Source organism: Microcebus murinus, chromosome 13 (genome assembly GCF_040939455.1).
Source record: "Microcebus murinus isolate Inina chromosome 13, M.murinus_Inina_mat1.0, whole genome shotgun sequence".
Taxonomy (NCBI): domain Eukaryota; kingdom Metazoa; phylum Chordata; class Mammalia; order Primates; family Cheirogaleidae; genus Microcebus; species Microcebus murinus.
Window position 1 is genome coordinate 81862399 of NC_134116.1, and position 21100 is coordinate 81883498.

Sequence of the window (21100 nt, forward strand, 5' to 3'; positions counted from 1 at the left end):
TAGGAAGGATTTAAAATTTGTGGGTTCTTATCTCTATTACCCAGTACTAGCCACTCAAAAACTGACAGTGGAAATCGGAAATTAAGGTGTGTGTAATAATAGTTTGTGCCACTAAAATTTTCAAATTACAACTAACCTAGAGTGAAGGAAACAGATCAGCTGAAGAAAGGCTAAGATTAATGTCAAGATAAAACATCTTGAAGAGTTTTTTCAATACCAACAAATCCCCAAGATTTCCTTGGAACAATCATCTGAAACTCATTCATGTAAAGCAGGAACTCCCAGCATCATTCAAGTAACGAAGGATATGAATCCTTCACATGGAATACAAATTATTTATTGAAGTTATACTCACCCAGGGAGACCAGATTTCTGTAGTTCTCTAACATCACGTCCCAATACAAATTCTGCTGGGCAGGGTCCAGGCATGCCCACTCTTCTGGAGAAAATTCTATGGTCACATCCCTGAATGTCAACAGTTCCTGAAAGAAAAACGTGTATTTACAAAGTGGCCGTGGGAAGAGTTCTTCATGTGACTCCAGGTGAAATGAGAGAGGGAGAGTACCTGTTCTTACTCATACGAGTGAGTGGAATTATTTAAACACACAATCTCACCACAGAAATACTGTCTAAAGTACTGTCTAACTCTGAGGAAAGGATGACATAAGATCCATAAAATCCATGTTGATACTATAGTTTTCTGTACAATACAACATAAAATTTGAGGTACCAACACAAACATTTATATTTTTGAGTGCTATTAATACATTTATGTCATACAGGATAAGTAAGCGGTGTATGTATTTCAGATGGAAACGTCATGCTGAGGTAAAAGGTACCTCTCAAACTTTAATGTGGACAACAATAAACTGCATATCTTGCTAAATGCAGATTTATTCAGGAGATCTGGGGTGAGCCCTGAAATTCTGAATTTCTAACAAGATCACCAGCGACGTCAACACTTCTGGCCCAAGAGGAATGTCTTTAAAACATCCAGTAAGTGCCAGGGCCTGGCTTTATCCCAGTTCATGGGACCAGGAAATATAAAGACGACAGCCTTCATTTGTAAAAGCAAACTGTACCCAAAGGGAATCTAAAAAGGAGAGGGAGCTTCCAGATTAACTGTGACAGGTTATGCACATCCGCTGGTACCTATTCAAAACATACCTATTAATAATTAAGAGAAAAATAATTATCTCTACAGTGGAAAAAAATCTGTCAGAGAGAACCTTAGCCAAATGAACAAAATCCACATGGACTGTAACACGACCAATTACCATCAGGAGCCAGTGCACACAGACACATCATCACTAAAGACACACTAAAATGAATGAAAACAACTGCATGTCATATCAACATGACCACACAGAAAAGTTAAGTTGTCGTGACTTGAAAGTGCAGTACACTAATGAGACATTTCTAGTGGAGTACACATATTCTGTTTGTACCAGACATTCAAATTGACATCATTTCCAGGTTCCAGAAACAGATGCTAAACATATAAACACAGAAAGATTACAGTGTGTTTCTAAGATGTAGTATTACCTGAAGTGAAAACTGGATAAAATCAGCACCAGACAACTTAAATTTAATTTCAAGTGTCAACATAGGCACCAAAGTCCTATTAACATAACATTAAATTGAGCCCAGAATTTCATTAAACAATATATTATCTAGATGGGTATAGTACTGAAATGCAAGTATCCTAAAAATGTACAATATGCTATTATACCGAGTTAGTTTAAGACATGAAAAACGTGGTCACTGTTGATGACCCTGAAAGCCAGCCTTCACGCCTGGCAGGAAAACAAAACCAGGGATCATTCTTTTGTACAGAATCCGGTATTCTCACACTGTGGCCTTTCTGACCCCAACTTTGTAGACATACTTGGTGCGTTTTTTGTCAAACCTAATTGTACGTAATTTTCATGATACCTTTTCAAGAAGCTCTACTGAGTAACTCTTGAAAAATGTATATAGTCTGGTTTACATTTTAAAAAGAATTTCCCCAGTTTAAGTAATATGAACCCACAGGTGAGGCACTCCCACTAATTGCAGAAAAATATAAGCCAGAAGCCTGATTTCATGATAATCATTACCATGTGTTTGATAAAGTGTTTGGTTCTATCAGAACACTCAAGAAGCCTCCCAGATAAGAGCACACTAAGCAAGCTACTAAACAAGGTATTCTCACTTTTATGTAAATAGAAGTATTAGTTATTTTGAAAGCTTTTATGGATTTTCTTAATCTGCAGTTTAAAATACAAGCATAGGTAACTCTATAAACCAGTTTACAGACCAAAACACATGAAAAGAATAATTGCACTACATATAAATTTCTCCTGTAAATAAAATGACAATCTCAGAACCCACCAACAGCTTATGTGAAAGGCAGGGTAAAGTCTGGAGGCTGAGTCATGCAACACCCCCTTCCAAATGAATAGCTGTTACTAACGTTATGCATCAGCCAGATCCCCATGGGAAATAAAAGGCCTGGGCATCTATCAGGACTGACCTCATACATCATTCATAAAGAATTTCTTTGCTGGGCTCCCATAAAGACATACAAATTGTAACTTGGGTCTGCAGGCTAAGTCTACTCTTAAAACTAAAGTCTGTTTGATTCCACACTAATGTATAAAATGTAGATTTCCTGGGCACTAATGAAATCCTGAGATGTAACCACATGCCTCACTTGCCCCTCCTTTTGCTTTCTGTATGCTCTGTCCCCGGAAATACTGAGTTCTCACATCCCTTGTCAGACAGCATAGACCTCAGATGCTTCTGTGGTTTGTGCTTTTCCCAGGCACATCCTCAAACTTTGGTGTAACAAATCTCAACTGACTGAGATCTTGGACTCAGTCACTTGAGTTCTCATAACAAAAGCCACACAAAGCTCATATACAAGGTTACGTGGGTCTGATACTTCCAGCCAGCTGTCCCCACTTTGGCTCAGTAAATTGTTTAATATTATATTTTGTGTCTCAAGCTTCTTCCTTTAGGTTGGCATTTCTGGTGCTCTGAGCAAGATTCTGAGTGACCTTCTTCCCTGCAAGCATCAAGCATTCCTCCTAGACTCAGGACCTGGCCAGTCAGAACCCCCTGGTGTTCCCCTGACTCCAAATACACCGTTGCATATAAAGGGTGAGTCCCCCTGACTTTGGATCTCCCTACCCTTTAGTGGGTCTAGAGTTTACCTGAGCTCTTTTGTCACCACTCCTTTCTAGAACAAGTTTCTGTCTCTGGCTACAGGAAGGATATTCAGGTTTCAAAATTTCAAGAAAACAAAACAAAACAAAACAAAACCCTTCAGTCTCTACCTCTGCCCTAGGACAGAAGGTCTGGTTCATGGCACTGGCAATCTAGCAATGTGGTTCCAACTTATTTTGGCATAAAATTACATAGAATGCCTTTAAAATTGCAGCTTTCTACTGTGTGTCATTCAGACTTGGTTTTATTTTTTTTTTCATTTCTGATCAATTCCTACTACATTCCAACCAAAAAACGCAATAGGATGAATTCTCTCACCCCCCAAAAGATAACCAATTGCTCCCTCTGACCCCTTCATAGGCTCTAGGCAACAACAGACTTTACAGGTATGTTGGGACATTTCTCATTCATGTGCAGAAGTCTCAGGGCCTCCCTACAAGAATATCTGTGGGGACTTTCTGCTCCGCTGGAACGTGCATGTATGGGTTGGTCACCCAGCACCTTGGGCACTCTTCTACCACAAGGTGATCAGAGACGGTAAGACATGTAACAGCGATTCACAACTCCTGAGTGACACCTTGAGGAGTGATGCTAGGGAGTAGCACACTTTAACCTCGTACACTACTCTGGCCTTGGTAACTTTTAAAAGTTCCTAAATGTTGGGAAACTGCATGTCAAACTGAAGCTTTCTCTTATAGGCCAACCCCACCTAGAAACACCAGCTACACTTATGTATATTATCTATGGAGCTCCATCTTCCAAATGCCTGGGTAAAAGGGCCCACATGACTCAAGATGACCCAAAAACACAATGGCCAAAATTGGGTTCTTTTGAAATTCCTGAATATATTTGCAAGCACAATTGGAAAAATCAGATTTTAGAACCAGACAAATTTCATAGGAAGCATACTGTCTGTTTCCCCAGGTTCAAATCTGGTATGAGATTTGAAAGTACTTTTATAGAGGACTCTCCTGCAACTCCCACGGGAAACCATTCAAATGCTCAATCTGCCTGTCTGACTTTGCTGAAGGATTTACAAAGGATGCAATAACCTCCCCCACACCCTTGTCAGTCCCTTGGAGGTGAATTAGCTAAACAGTACTCCAGCTGAGACTGAATTTCCAAGAAAATTTAACATCTTTACACGCCCCAAAATTTATTTTCTCAGTGGATACCTCTAGCTTAAGCAAGAAACATTTATAAGAATTAATTTGATTTGATTGTTCTGAATTACTTCTATGACTCTTGACATTTTGGAATACCCATTTGTAATCTTCTCTTCGTCCCAGACAACTGTGGTTTTCCTGTTTGACTGTCTTTTCATATTACTTCTGGCCTTTGTAGGTGGATGGTTAGGTAAGAAGCTGAGGCCTTAGAAACTATGGCTTGTGTTTCCTTGCAGCTACGCAAACCTTTCAGCCCTCCTTGAGAGGAGCCTGGAGGTTGGGAGAGCTGCTACTTTTTGCTACCTCTGTGGAGACACTGGGTAATGCCCTAAAGGAGTTCTTGCTTTGGGCTGGCAAGAAGACAGCAACAATCATTTTAGAATGCTTTTGCCTTCATGGGGTGCCACTTCCCATGAACACATGATTAGAAATCTTCCTGTAACCTCAAGAAAAACTGCTGGTTGGTTAAATCCCTGCCTCCATCACAGGCCAATTAAAACCAGTTGATTCACTGGCTGAGGCTGTGCGACATATCACATTGCTTTAGATTATATATTATTTGATCAAGGAATTGTATGTATGGTAGCAAATACCTCTTGTTGTGTATACATAAACAGTGCTCACGAAATAAAAACTCCTCTATGGGCCAGGCGAGGTGGCTCATGCCTGTAATCCTAGCACTCTGGGAGCCTGAGGAGGCCCACTATTATATAACATTCATACAAAACCAAATTCAGGCCCTAACTATTTCTCTCCAGTGAAACCCCTATCCCACCTCCAACCTAGCTTTCAACACTGTCCTTTTCAAACCCCTCCATTTTCATAATTCAAATGAACACCATAAGATCTCAGTGCCCCTTCTGAGCTCAAAGCAATTACAGAAGAAAAAATTCTACACATTTTCCCTGTTTCTGAGTTCATATTTTCAAATAGAAATTTTAATTTTAAACAACAGAAAGGGGAGAATGAAGGGGTGGCCTTCCTGACATAACAGGAAAACATCCAATCCCCGAATTTCCTAACAGTATCTAAAGATCAATCAGGAGCTCTCCCTAACCTGCGGTTTCCGTCTCGAGCTAGCAGGCACCCTGCAGGGACACTGTTTCCACAAACATCCAAAAGACAGAAAGGAAACCTGCATCGTTCTCTTTCCATTGACCAGACACTGCTTTGAAAATTTGTTTTATAGCCTCAAGCGGTTCCAGAGAAGCTCCTGGATGGATGGCAGGAGGGCAAATTCCAGGCCTCAGTTTCCTGTCTAAAACCATATCTCAGGGACAAATCACATTCCCTGGGATGACTTTCACAGATAACCACGTCTCCAGGAGCAGAGAAAAAGCAAGAGACGGACAACCTGACATCTCCCAGCTGCCTAATTACTGCTAATTACTCCACAGCCCTTCTCAACTGACAACAGTCACTATTTTTTCCTTTCTCTATATCCCTGTAAAATCAACAAGCCACTTGGCCTCAGTACTGGCATCTCCATTCTCTTTACTTGGCATGCCAAGCCATCTGTCTGCTCTCTTACCTACCCACTTTTCACTCTCCCACCCTCGACCCTTCTCTACAAGAAGAAAATAAATTCGATTATTTTTAAATATCGTAATCTCTGTGTAAGAAATTCTTCCCCACTTGCACTGTGGGAACTTATTAGGCTTTCCACCCAGACAGAGAGCTGATATTATCTTTAAGTATAATTAATACCAGATGCCAGAGGGCATGTAGACATGCATTGCTGAGACCACTCTTGCTTCTGGGACCTGATAGAATGGAAGCCTGCAAACCTCAGTGGCCACTCTCTCTTCAGCTGGAGGTTCAGTTCAATCCCCAATGGACGATGATTTAATTAATTGCGTTGATGTAAGGGGACCTCCCTACACACTCCTATGGACGGGCAGGGAGTTGCTGGGTTACTGAACACATCACCCTGCTGGCAGTATTGCTGTATCCTTCATAATAAACCAGTCATATAATTATAGCAAGTAAAGTGTCTTCCTGAGTTCTCTGAGCTGTTCTAGCAAATTATTCAACGTGGGAGGGAGGGGGTCACAGGTACCACTGATTTATACTAAATAGGGACAGAAATGTGGATGACCTGATGACCCTACTTGCATCAAAATGAAAGGCCAGTCTTGTGGTAATAAGTCCTTAAGCTACAGGCTCTGTGGGAACTCTGGGTAGTGTCATAATTGAACTGAATTATATAAAATTCGCTGAAAATCTGCAGAGTACTAGCAAGTTGCTTGGGAAAAAAACCTGACACACCTGGTGTCAGAAGCTTTCTGGGGTTCATGGGTAACAAACATGTTTACAGATTTAAAAGATTTAATAACATTAGAGGTTAAGGCATGGCTCAAAAACCTGATAGGAACCTCAAACCACAAAGCTATACATCCACCTACAATTTTGAGAGTTAAAAAAATAATTGTTCAGCTGGGCCCAGTGGCATGTGCTTGTAGTCCCAGTTACTCAAGAGGAGCGCTTGAGCCCAGGAATTCAAGGTTAGCCTAGGCAACACCCCAAGACCATGACTCCTCAGATATTTTTAAAAAGATATTTGTCAAAAGAAAAATTAAAAATTAGGTAAGTATAAATAAAATATACAGTTATACATAAAGTCTTCATGTAGTCTGAAATCTTAAAAGTTACTTATGTTATGTTAAATAAGAGATACTTATTCAATGTCTGGGTCATAACTAAAAAAATAAAAAATATAAACAAATGCCTTAGGAATAGTCATTCCATGATTCTTAAATTTTATGAAAAGACTACATATACTTAGGCCTATCAATCTAAATATAATTTATACAAAATATTACAGGACTAAGAATGAGGGTTTGGGAAAATGATGAAAGGTCTATAAAAGCCAAAGATGTATTACAGAGAACTCTGATGAAAGAAGTTTTATAGGTGACTGGGTTGGCTGAGTTTAGAAAGAAATACTTTATAGGGTTTTGTTAAAAATGAAACATTGGGCTGGGCGCGGTGGCTCACGCCTGTAATCCTAGCTCTCTGGGAGGCCGAGGCAGGCGGATTGCTCAAGGTCAGGAGTTCAAAACCAGCCTGAGCAAGAGCAAGACCCCGTTCTCTACTATAAATAGAAAGAAATTAATTGGCAAACTGATATATATACAAAAAATTAGCCGGGCATGGTGGCGCATGCCTGTAGTCCCAGCTACTCGGGAGGCTGAGCCAGGAGGATTGCTTGAGCCCAGGAGTTTGAGGTTGCTGTGAGCTAGGCTGACGCCACGGCACTCACTCTAGCCTGGACAACAAAGCGAGACTCTGTCTCAAAAAAAAAAAAGAAACATTGCTGTCAAGACTGCAATAAAACAGGACCAGAGTCTGGTCCCTATATTTAAATCAACAAGGTTTCTATCTGAGGTACTGGAGAGCCACCAACAGCAATCAGCAACTGCATTGAGGAAGCTCTTTAAGAAGAAACTGCTTGGCAAGGTTCTGGCACTTTACTGGAGTGCAGTCTCCAATCTGCACAGGGATCACGGTGCAAAAACCTGCCCATTTACTAACAGCGGATTGAAAATGACCAAAGACAGCCATCCAACTTGATGGAATTTCACAGTGAGCAGAAGACAAAGAAAAAGCAGCCCCTGTGTGCTGAAGGAAATAAAGGAAGATTTCAGCCACTGACGATGGCACGGGTAGAGAGTTGGGAGACTTGGGGCCAGAATCCAACTGTCTCTGTTACAAAGAAGGTCACATTAACAATATTATGTCAGAAAATGTCTAACACCTTCCCAAATTTTGTGAACTGTGTCAAAGACCAATAATCCCTACTTGGCAGTAAGCACAAACAAAAGTATAGTATGCACATCATTGTTGGTGCTCAAATACAAAGGATCTTAAAAGCAGACAAAAAATTGGGCCTGGTACCAGGGCTCACACCTGCAATCCTAGCACTCTGGGAGGCTGAGGCAGGAGGATCGCTCAAGGTCAGGAGTTCGTAACCAGCCTGAGCAAGAGTGAGAGCCCCAGTCTATTAAAATTAAAAAAATAGAAAGAAATTAATTGGCCAACTAAAAACATACATACAAAAAATTAGCCGGGCATAGTGGCGCATGTCTATAGTCCCAGCTACTCAGAAGGCTGAGGCAGGAGGATGGCTTGAGCCTAGGAGTTTAAGGTTGCTGTGAACTAGGCTGATGCCAAGGCACTCTAGCCAAGGCAACAGAGTGAGACTCTGTCTCAAAAAAAAAAAAAGGCAGACAAAAAATAAACAGCACATGAATAACTGAATTAGGACTGACATCTCACCATAAGAAAATATACAAATTTAATGTTTTCATACAAAATATCTTTCTGTTATCACTTCCATATCCAGGGACACCATCCTGTGAAGGTGAGAAAAAGATATTTACAGACAGAACAAAACCAGAAACATTTGATCATCCACAGTTCTGAACTACAGAAATACTAAAAATAATTCTCCTGAATTAAAGAAAATGACAGCATATAGTATCTTATATATGAAGAAAAGAATCAAGGTCTCTGGAAATAGTAATTATATAGGTAGATATAAAGGAATATACGTATTTTTAACTTCTCTTAATTTCTTTAAAATAGACATTCTTATTTAAACAAAATTTATAGCATTGCATATGGGATTCACAGAGTATACAGAAGGATTATGCAGATATATGTATATGTTTATATAAATAGTTCCCTTAACAAATAGCAATAACTATCCCTATAAGTCCCTATCAGGATTACTTGATATGGAAACGATTAAACTCTTGAATCAAAACACAAAGATCAGCTACCCATATAAAAACACCAGAATATAATTATTAATATATGCTGTCTATAGGAGATTCAACTCAGATTGAAGGACACACACAATATACAAATGGGAGGACAAAAAAATATATGCCATGCAAATCTGAACTAAAAAAGACCTGCAGTGCCTATATAAATATCAGCCAAAATAGACTCTCAGTCAGAACATATTATAAGATATAAGAAAACTTAAAAAATATAAAGAAACTCAATTCACCAGGAAGATATAATATATTTATGTGTAACAAACATGAAAGCTGCTAAATACATAAAGCAAACACTGACAAGAATGAAAGGAGAAATAGCAATGCAAAATAGAAGACTTCAATAATCAACTTTTAATATTGAATAGGACAGACAGACTCGATATGAAAATAGAGTATATGAAAAACATCATGAAACCAGTAAGACACAAAACACAAAACAGAACACTACAACAGTGGAACAGTTTTTTCAAGTGTATACAGAATATTCTTCAGAATAGAGCACATAGTAGGCCATAATACAAGCCTTAACACATTTAGAAACACTGAAATAATAAAAAGAACTGTTTCAATCACATTGGAATAAAAATCAACACCAGGGGGAAAAAGCCCTCAAGACTCCAGAAATATGTAGAAATTTAAAAACACACTCTTAAAAACAAATCAGCCAGAAATTAAAACAGATATGAGAAAATATCCTCCCAGTAAAAGACTAATCAGGAAACCAAAAGGGGAACAGGATTAAAAGGGAGAAAATATTGGCAAATTTTATGTCTAATAAACGATTAATATCCAAAACATAGAAGAAACTCCTACATCTAGATAGCAAGAAAAAATTGACCTTATTTCAAATGTGCAAAAAATTAGAACAGACATTTATCCAAACAAGATGCATAAAGGCCTAAGAGGTATATGAAAAAGTGCTTGTAATCACTAGTCATTAGGGAAACACAAATCCAAACCAAAATGAGGTATTGGCTGACATCTGTTAGGATAGCTACCAAAGACAACAGTTAACAAGTGCTGGCAAGGGTGTGTGCAAAGGGAACCCCCCTACTCGGTTGGTGGGAATGTAAATTAGTATAGCCACTAAGGAAAACCGTATGGAAGTCCCTAAAAATCTTAAAAATAGAACTGTTTTGTAATTTAACAATTCTACTTCTGTGTATATATCCAAGGACTTGACAGCAGCATCTTGAGGAGTTGCCTGTGATCCCACGTTCACTGAAGCATTATTCACAAAGGCCAGAACATGGAAACAACCTTAGGGGCCATCAACAGATGAATAAAAGTATTATATAAATATAATGTTATATAAATATAATATTATGCAACCTTTGAAAAGAATAAAAATCAAGTCATTCATGTGTTGGTCAAAAGACAGTTTCTTTATGCAACATGAATAAATCCTAGATATTTACTCGGCGGCATATTGAATACAGTTAACAATACTGTATTAAATACATAAAATTTGTTAATAGGGTAGATGTTAAGTGAAATGGTCTTTTGACAAAAAGAATGATAAAGAAGGAAATTATTAAAAGTGATGGTTATACACATGAAGCACAGAGAATAAAACAAAACCAATGACACTAATTTGGTGTTTGAAAAGAAGAATAAAACGTACAAACCCAATAGCTAGATTAAGTAAGAAAAAATGAAAGAAGACAAACACTAAAATTATAAATGATAAAGGTGTCACTGCATTTGATGCTATACAAATAAACAGAATTATGAAAGAATATGAACTGTATACTCAAAATTGACAAAAGTAGATTAAACTGATAAATTACTTGAAACAAGCTACCACACTGAATCTTGAAAAACTAAAAATTTAAACAGAACTTGAGCTTGAATCCATAATCCAGAACGTCCCCCAAAAAGAAAATCCTGAGTTCAGATGACCTCACTGAAGAATTCTACAGTGCTCCTCAAGAAAAACTAACATCAATGCTGTTCAAATTATTGCAAAGAATTGAAGTGAGAACACTTCCTAACTCAGTCTTTCAGGTGAGCATTACCTTGATATCAAAGATTAATACCTTTCATAACAAAAATACTCAACAAACTAGGAATACATGGAAACAACTTCAACCTAATAAAGTTCATGTATGAGAAGCTCACAACTAACATCATACTCACTGGAAACTGGAGAAAAAGCCACAGAAATTCTGTAGAGCACTGTGCTATTTGCCTGTCAGAACATGAAAAATTGAAAGGGTACCTCACCATCTCAGGGATCTGCTAAGATTTCTAGGTGAATGTGCAAAGTGCCACTTACCCTCCTGCCTCTGCCACTAAGAAAATATGTGAGGAGAGAAATGAACTAAAGAATTTTAAAAAAATATAAAGACAAGGATTTCATGAATTTGATATCAACAGTTTCTTCTCCCCAATTGTCCCCACAAAAACCTTTACAAAGTAAGAAATGAACTGGCCCCAAGGATCAAGCCCAGTGTTTTTATAAACAGAAAATAAGAGATTTTCAGCGTTCTTAGGGAAGTAGGGTTTGCCTCACAGACAGTCCCCATTCAACAATAAGGCTTCTAAGACTGTTGTCCCATAGTAGCCTTGGAGGGAAGGGAAGGCCACAAAACAAATGACCTGTCTTAATGAGTGTGTAGAGTGGAAATCCATCTAATGGATTTTGGGGTACACCAAAAGCCTATGGTTTTCAAAGATGTGATTACACTGAATCACCTCCTATACTCAAAAGCTAATGTCAAAAAAATATGAAAGGAAGCCACTGAATCCATAACTTACTATCAGAAGAAAACAGGCTGGGCCCAGTGGCTCAAGCCTGTAATCCTAGCACTCTTAAAGGTCAAGGCAGGCGGATCGCTCAAGGTCAGGAGTTAGAAACCAGCCTGAGCAAGAGGGAGACCCCATCTTTACTAAAAATAGAAAGAAATTAATTGGCCAATTAATATACATATATATATATATATAAAAAAAAAATTAGCCAGGCATGGTGGTACATGCCTGTAGTCCCAGCTACTCGGGAGGCTGAGACAGAAGGATCGCTTTAGCCCAGGAGTTTGAGGTTGCTGTGAGCTAGCCTGACGCCAGGGGACTCTACCCCGGGCAACAAAGTGAGACTGTGTCTCAAAAAAAAAAAAAAAAAAAAAGATTCAAGTGTAGTCATTGGATTTAACTGGAATCTATGTTAATGGTTAAGTATTCAGAGAACTGAACTAAGCCTACCCTAACTGGGTTAAAATGCAAATGAGCACTGAGAATAACTGTCAGAAAACATAATTTTCAACACACTGCTGTAAAACTGTGTGTGTACACAATCTGGGAGAATCGTACCGAGGATTACTCCAGGACGTATGCTCAACTCAATCCTCTAGCTATTCCAGGTTTTACTCATGAATAAAATATTAATACAAGCTTCCTAAAGCTGTCTCCAATGACTAGTCTAGCTACTCCGGAAAAACCTTATGTGAATTTTGCATGAGCACTAGGTAACTTTCCATTACTGAATGGTGAAACTGTTTATTTCCAGATTGGTCATAAGAAACTTTTGACTATATCATCTCTGTCACAAATATTCCTGACTTTTTCTTACAGCACCAAAAATACCAAGGACAAATCTAGAGTTAATGTAGATCGTGCTAATGTCTTATAACTTGCCTAAATTACAAACCAATTTTAAATTACATACATTTCCCTGAAGCCAAGTTTTACTAATTTCTAACTCTTCCACCATAGTTCATAGACCCCATGAAGCTCATAAAATATAATATAAAACAAAGTGAAGAATAAAGAAACAAACAACTCACCAGAGGTTTGTCCATGTTTGGCTGCTTTAGGAAACACACAGAGGATTCTGGAAGCAACCCTGAGAGAGAAGGCAAACGGAAGGAAGCCATGAGAGAGAGAAGTGGCATGGCTTAGTCCTAGGGTCTCCTGATAAAAATGCTCTACACGTTAGCTGGGATAGACCAACAACATAAAAGCCTTCACGTAGGTGAAGAGACTTATACAAGAAAAGACAAGAAAGGTCCCACTGAAGATGTCCCAGCAGGTACATTTATTAAGATTAGACATACATTTTATTTTTGAGTTCATGAAAATATTAGCAATTGATTTAGCAACAATTAATGTTCTTGCAAGAAATAATTTAATAATTTATACCAAAGAATTAAACATTATGTCTTCACTAGAATTAAGGTTATAGAAATACACTTGGGCCATATCAAGTATTTTCCTATTACTAGGGAGATACCACGCAGGACTTCTTATGTTTCCACTATCATACCTCTTGCTTTTATATACCTACATTTCAAAAAAAGTATGGATGTCACAGCTAAACATTTTTTACCCACGATTATACTGAAAAAAATATATAATGTGCTTTTCCTACTGGACACTGTTCCAGTAATGGCTCCAAATCTGACAATAACTCGGTCTTTGCTGTTAGACTTGCTTGTGCCAACAGGACATCAGCAAAGGTGATGCAAACACAGGTTGAAAAGTACCTACCCACTGATGTTTGTCTTCTTGGACACAGTCATATTGTAAAGAAGTCTAGGGCTAATATCTGAAGGCAAAGGACCCATCCATGGTTCAGCAGGAACCCCAAAACATCTAAGTGTGGCAATCCTAAACCAACCAGCCTCAGTCAAAACACCAGGTGACTAAAGCCTCGTATGTGACCCCAAACACCACCACATAGGAATTTCCCAACTGAGGTCAGCCCAAATGCTGATTCATAAAAATAGGGTCAATAAAAGCACTGTTTTGTAAACCTATAAATTTTAGTTGATTCTTTAGAGTGGACAGAAATCAATACATCTAAGCCCTGGAATTCCATATTTTCAAAACACATGGCAATGGGAGAAACAGTCTTCAATTACATGCCAACAATTAAAAGTTCAAAACCCGGCCAGGCGCAGTGGCTCACACCTGTAATCCTAGCTCTCTGGGAGGCCAAGGCGGGCGGATTGCTCGAGGTCAGGAGTTCGAAACCAGCCTGAGCAAGAGTGAGACCCCCATCTCTACTATAAATAGAAAGAAATTAATTGGCCAACTAATATATATAGAAAAAATTAGCCGGGCATGGTGGCGCATGCCTGTAGTCCCAGCCACTCAGGAGTCTTGAGGCAGCAGGATGGCTTGAGCCCAGGAGTTTGAGGTTGCTATGTGTTGCTGACACCACGGCACTCATTCTAACCTGGGCAACAAAGTGAGACTCTGTCTGAAAAAAAAAAAAAAAAAAGTTCAAAACCCTATGTAGCCAGAAGCATAACAGGCAGTAGGGGTGGAGAGGGAAGGGGAGAGATGCTACTTGGTGTGGTGAGAGACACCTGACTTTCTAGCTCTGTGGTCAGCCTGCCATCACCTGTTCTGATAAAGAGTGGCTCCCAGGAGGTCTTTGGGGGGCGCCCAGAAGATGGCGGATGAGAAACACCGCCAGACAGAGTGTCTCTGCAGAAAAGACAGATTCTAGCAGAAATTAGAAGAAAGAAGCAAGAAGACAAGGCTACAGCGGATGAGGGTCGGAAGGAGGAGTACCTGAGATCACGGGAGACTCCACAGGAGGAGGTCACGAAGGAGAACTGGAAGCTGGGACCCCCCGAGCAGCCCAGAGACCAGCGGGAAGTGTAGGTGGATCAGCCATTTCTCCTCCCCTGCATCCCGGAATGCTAGTGGGCTCCCCAGCAAGTGGAGAGACCTGCTGACACCAGCCCAGCGACGGCCGCTGCCAGTGAGTGGTAAGCCAGTAGCGGCGGCACCAGGCTCCCAATTCCCTCGGGGCACCTCCGTGTGCACAGACCTGAGCCTCGCCACAGGCACCATATTGCCTCCTCCTCCCCTCCCCCCTACCCTACCCGCACCTGCCCAGAGAGACAATACAGCCACCAGCCAGAGGCACCTCCAGGGAACGGGACCTTTCCTTTTGGGGCACTACAGCTGACTAAGGAGAACTCAGACTGTGAGCTCCCTACCGGCCAGCCCTCCCAGGTGCTGCTGCCACGGTGATCCCAGGAGAACGGGGCAGATCCTGAGGTTGAGAGACATAGACCCAGCGTGGGCTCCCTGTGGGTGAATTGGGACTGGCACTGCTCTCCCTGGTGGGGATATAGTTTGAACTCTGGGACCCAGAGGTCAGACCTGCAGATCACATCCTGTGCACCGAGGCCTCGCATTGCCTGGGGCACAGAAGGAATATTTGTGAACAGCCTGAGGTGTGTGTGCCTTCAGGGGCAGATCAGCATCCTAGAGGGCAACCCTCCCCCCAAAGGGAGGCCATAAGCCCAGCCCAGGTGGCATTCTTGCACAGGGAACCTCCCAGACGGCAGCACAGCCAGGGGAGGCCTGGTGGCGTGTGGTCTGCCCTGCTGGCAGAGGCCCAGGAGGAGCTGCGGAGCTGGGGATGGTGGAAAGAAGCCAGGCCCGCTCCAGACTGCGGGTCTCAGACAGCCCTACCCCCACACGCTGACTCTCTGACTGAGCCGAGCCATTCCAGCCCCTCCCTGTCAGCTTTGCCTAGAAGCAGAGAACAAAACTTTGACCCCTGCTAACGGCATTGGTAGTGCCTGAGGGCAGGCTTACCCAACCCAGCTCCACCCAGACTCTCTCCTAGACTAGCCCTCACTGAAGGGGAGAAAAGGACATACCTGGAAGTCCCAGGGCCCCACCCACCACCTGAGGCACTAGAGTTCTCTCTACAGGAACAAGAGCTGATAACAGGACCTAAAAACAACAGCATAGCCTGTTCCTCCAAGCAAGCACCATCTACTGACAGGGAGAGCATCCTGCACACCCTTTTCACGACACCTACTGACTCATTATACAGGGAGTGGTCGAATCTCACCCACAGACACCACCTACCGGCTCAGAAACTAAACAAGGCATGTGAATACCCAAACAAAAACCTAACGAAAAGAAACAACAACTGATTGACATGGGAAGAAATCAGTGAAGGAACTCAGGAAATATGAAGAACAAAACGGAAAACACACCCCCAAAGAGGAGCCCCAGCCCCCTAGAAACGGGCACCAACCAAAATCAGTCAACCAAAATGACAGAAAAGGAATTTCGTATGTGGATCATAAGAACACTCACCGACCTGCAAGAACAACTCAATAACCAACACAAAGAAGCCACAAAAAGCCTCCAGGATCTAAAAAAAAAAAATTCACTAAAGAAATAGACACAATGAAGAAAAGTTTAACAGAACTCCTGGAAATGAAGAATCAATTCAGGGAACTACAAAATACAGTGGAAAGTCTCAAGATGAGGGTAGATCAAACAGAAGAAAGAATCTCAGAGCTTGAAGATAACACCCTCCAATTAAATAAATCAGTCACAGAAATAGAGCAGAGAAACAAGAGAAAAGAGCAAAGCCTACAAGAGATGTGGGATTATGTGAAGAAACCTAATGTGAGGGTCATAGGGTTACAAGAAGGGGAAGAAGACAACACTCATGGGTTGGACAAGCTATTTGAAGATATAATAGAGGAAAATTTCCCAGGCCTTGCTCAAAATCTCGATATACAAGTTCAAGAAGCTCAGAGGACCCCTGGGAGATTCAATGCAAACAGGAAGACGTCACGACATGCAGTCATCAGACTGACCAAAATATCAACTAAAGAGGCCCTTCTAAGAGCTGTAAGATGAAAGAAGCAAGTAACACACAAGGGAAAGCCAATTCGAATAACACCAGACTTCTCTCATGAGACTTGACAAGCAAGGAGAGACTGGGGCCCCATTCTCACTCTTCTGAAACAAAACAATGCCCACCCTAGAATATTATTCCCTGCAAAACTAAGCTTCGTATATGAAGGAGAAATAAAGACATTCTCAGACAAGCAAAGGCTCAGAGAATTCACCAAGACAAGACCAGCCCTACAAGAATTACTCAAAACAGCGTTATGCACAGAACATCATAATAATAACCCACGAATATAAAAACAACCAAAACCCAAAGATTAAAGGCCAGATATTACAATGGCTCAAGACAGAAATCATAGCAACAACATCCAACCCAACAGAATGATCAGTAATCTACCTTACCTATCAGTTCTCTCAATAAATGTGAATGGCTTAAACTCTCCACTCACGAGACATAGGCTGGCTGAATGGATAAGAAAACACAGGCCAAGTATATGGTGTCTTCAGGAAACACATCTAACCTGCAAGGATGCATATAGACTAAAAATAAAAAGGTGGAGATCAGTATTCCAAGCAAATGGAAGCCAAAAGAAGGCTAGAGTGGCAGTTCTAATTTCAGACGATTTAGTTTTTAAACCAACAAAAGTAGTGAAAGACAAAGAGGGTCATTATATAATGGTGAAGGGCACAGGTCAACAAGAAGAGATAACAATTTTAAATATATATGCACCCAACTTAGGTGCACCCAGATTCATAAAGCAAACCTTACTGGAGCTAAGCAAATGGATTAATAGCAACTCCATAATCACCGGAGATTTCAACACCCCACTGACGGCACGAGACAGATCCTCCAAACAGAAAATTAATAAAGAAATAATGGACTTAAACAAAACTCTAGAACAACTGGGTCTGACTGACATTTACAGGACATTCTACCCAAAATCCACTGAATATATGTTCTTCTCATCAGCACACGGGACATTCTCTAAGATTGACCATATCCTAGGACACAAAGTAAATCTCAAGAAATTTAAAAAAATAGAAATCATATCATGTGCCTTCTCATATCACAGTGGAATAAAAGTAGAAATAAACCCTAACAGAAACTCACATTTCTACACAAAAACGTGGAAACTAAACAACCTCCTACTAAATGATTACTTCATAAATGAAGAAATCAAGATGGAAATAAAAAAATTCTATGAACAAAATGACAATGGAGAGACAAGTTATCAAATCCTCTGGGACACAGCTAAAGCAGTTCTGAGAGGAAAGTTTATCTCCATAAATGCCTATAACCAAAAGTCAAAAAGATGACAAATAGACAATCTAATGAAACGACTCAAAGAGCTGGAAAAAGAAGAACAGACCAGCCCCAAACCCAGCAGAAGTGAAATCAACAAGATCAAATCAGAACTAAACAAAATTGAAAACAGGGAAGCTATTCAGGAGATTAATAAAAAGTTGGTTCTTTGAAAAAATAAACAAAATTGACACACCACTGGCTAAGCTAAGGAAAAGCAGAAAAGAGAAATCTTTAATAAGCTCCATCAGGAACAAAAAAGGAGATATCACAACTGATCCCAAAGAGATACAAGATATAATTTATGACTACTACAAAAATTTTTATTCACACAAATTGGAAAATGTGGAGGAAATGGACAAATTTCTAGAAACACACAGCCTCCCTAGGCTCAATCAGGAAGAAATAGATTCCCTGAACAGACCAATCTCAACAGCTGAAATAGAAACAGCAATTAAAAATCTCCCTAAAAAGAAAAGTGCTGGTCCAGATGGCTTCACACCCGAATTTTACCACACTTACAAAGAACTAGAACCTATCTTGCAGAAACTATTCCACAACATCGAGAAGAACGGAAACCTCCCTGACACCTTTTATGAAGCGAATATTACTCTGATACCAAAACCAGGAAAGGATGCAACAAAAAAAGAAAACTACAGACCAATATCCCTAATGAATATAGATGCAAAAATTTTCAACAAAATCTTAGCTAACTGAATCCAGACACTTATCAAAAAAATAATCCATCACGACCAAGTGGGCTTCATCTCAGGGATGCAAGGATGGTTCAACATACGTAAATCTATAAATGCAATTCATCACATAAACAGAAGCAAAAACAAAGACCACATGATTCTCTCAATAGATGCAGAAAAAGCTTTTGACAAAATTCAACACCCTTTCATGATACGAACACTTAAGAAAATAGGCAAATAACAAATGCTGGCATGGATGCGGAGAGAGAGGAACACTCCTACACTGCTGATGGGACTGCAAACTAGTTCAACCTCTGTGGAAAGCAATATGGAGATACCTTAAAGTGATACAAGTGAATCTACCATTTGATCCAGCAATCCCATTGCTGGGCATCTACCCAAAAGATCCAATGACACTCTACCAAAAAGACACCTGCACTCGAATGTTTATAGCAGCACAATTCATAATTGCAAGGCTGCGGAAACAGCCCAAGTGCCCATCAATCCAAGAATGGATTAATAAAGTGTGGTATATGTATACCATGGAGTACTATTCAGCTCTAAGAAACAACGGTGATATAGCACATCTTATATTTTCCTGGTTAGAGCTGGAACCCATACTACTAAGTGAAGTATCCCAAGAATGGAAAAACAAGCACCACATACATTCACCAGCAAACTGGTATTAACTGAGCAGCACCTAAGTGGACACATAGGTACTACAGTAATAGGGTATTGGGGAGGCGGGCAGGTATATACATACATAATGAGATGTGCACTATCTGGGGGATGGTCATGCTGGAAACTCAGACTTGTGGGGGGAGGGGGGGAAGGGCATTTATTGAAACCTTAAAATCTGTACCCCCATAATATGCCGAAATAAAAAAAAAAAAAAAGAAAATTCAAAAAATAAAGAGTGGCGCCCAGGAATGTTCCTTTGGACCCCGTGTGGCTCTAGGCCAGTGAGCTCTGCTGTGGGAGGCTGTGCTAGGTAAGGTCTACTGTAAATCTGTTTGCCATGTCACAAAGCACTTCTGGAGGCAGAATGAGTCACTGGGCAGGCAGGATCCTATTTACAAAACTCTCAAGCCTCCTTGGCCTGGACTATGGCTCCATGTGTTCCACAGGCTTTTTAAGGAAACCACTGGAATCCGCAGCCCCCACATGCTATATAATGCATGCCTTGTGTGTTTGTTGTTTTAGAAATATCCCCATGGCGGACGGGTGGTCAGTTGCAGCACTGCGCAAGGCAGCCTCTGCAGGCCATCCCAGTGTGTGCCTGTGGGCTCCGAAACACCCCTCCTGCTCAGCGCTTTGAGCCCAGGCAGCCCAGCACTGTGTGGTTGAAAGGGGGCCTGGGCATTGGGGCAAAGCCAAGAAGGAAGGAAACTGTGGCCTGGAGAAGCTCCCTGTGCTTCAGCAAAGCGATTAGCAAGACAGGTGTTGTGTGCAACATTGGCCTGTTTCCAGGGCTTCCCATCTTCATTGCTCAGATTGTCAATTTGGCCAGGTTTGTCCCTCCCTAACACCAAGGCCCTTGGCCTCACCCCCTGGCCCGTGCTGGGCTGGAGGAAGCTATGGAGGATTTTTGCATCTATAGCTTACTGCTACCTAGACAGCTGACCTCAGGGGGGTTTCCACTTTACTTTATGGTGAGGTCTATCTGATGCCAAAGACCTTGAAACCCTATAGCTGACGTAAACACTCTGTTTAAACTATGTTCTCAGTAGCACTGAATTCAAACAAGAGACCTGTTTTGCTGTCCCCTACCTAGGTACCTTCTGCACAAAGCCCATTGCCTGCTCCCTGGCCCGCAGGCCACAGCCCATGGTGACTGGACATGCCCAGCTAACCCCTCAGCCTCCTGTTTGCAGAGCGCTCATTCCACCGACGTCGCCCTCTCGCAGGCATTTTATGCCTGCTCTGAATGGTGGCCTGCAGAAGCCTAGGCGGTCTCTTGGGACTATCTGAAGGTTGTATGGACCAGCGTGGGCCTGCCCCAGGTGATGGGGGGTGTGGGGAGAGTGGACTAGAAAGGCCAATCAAAATAGCTTATTTAGCAGAGAAAACTAACAACTCTGAGCACCTGCTGACGAAGTCACAGGCCAAGGAAACAAATCTGAGGGGCAGGGAGTGGGGGGCTCCTGGGGGGACCTAAGGGAGGCTCACCAGCCCTCTAAGGAAGGAAGACTGATCTCAGCATCCCCTGTACATGTGTTCATGTGCTTGTGTCCAGGTGTGAATTGTGAACTGTCTAGTGTTTGCATTAAACAAAATGGCACGAAAGAAAGAAAGAAAGAAAGAGAGAGAGAGAGAGAG

General features: G+C 41.1%; 1 protein-coding gene across 1 annotated transcript in view; it reads right to left on the bottom strand.

The window, feature by feature from the left end:
• The window catches only part of LOC105878839 (zinc finger protein 716-like), a 53108-nt gene that overhangs the window by 30801 nt on the left and 1207 nt on the right, over positions 1-21100 (bottom strand). The window contains exons 2-3 of the mRNA XM_076009573.1: positions 12946-13004; positions 356-482 (exon numbers count right to left, since the gene is read on the bottom strand). Coding sequence (XP_075865688.1) covers positions 356-482; positions 12946-13004 — 186 coding nt within the window. The remainder of the gene's footprint in view (positions 1-355; positions 483-12945; positions 13005-21100) is intronic.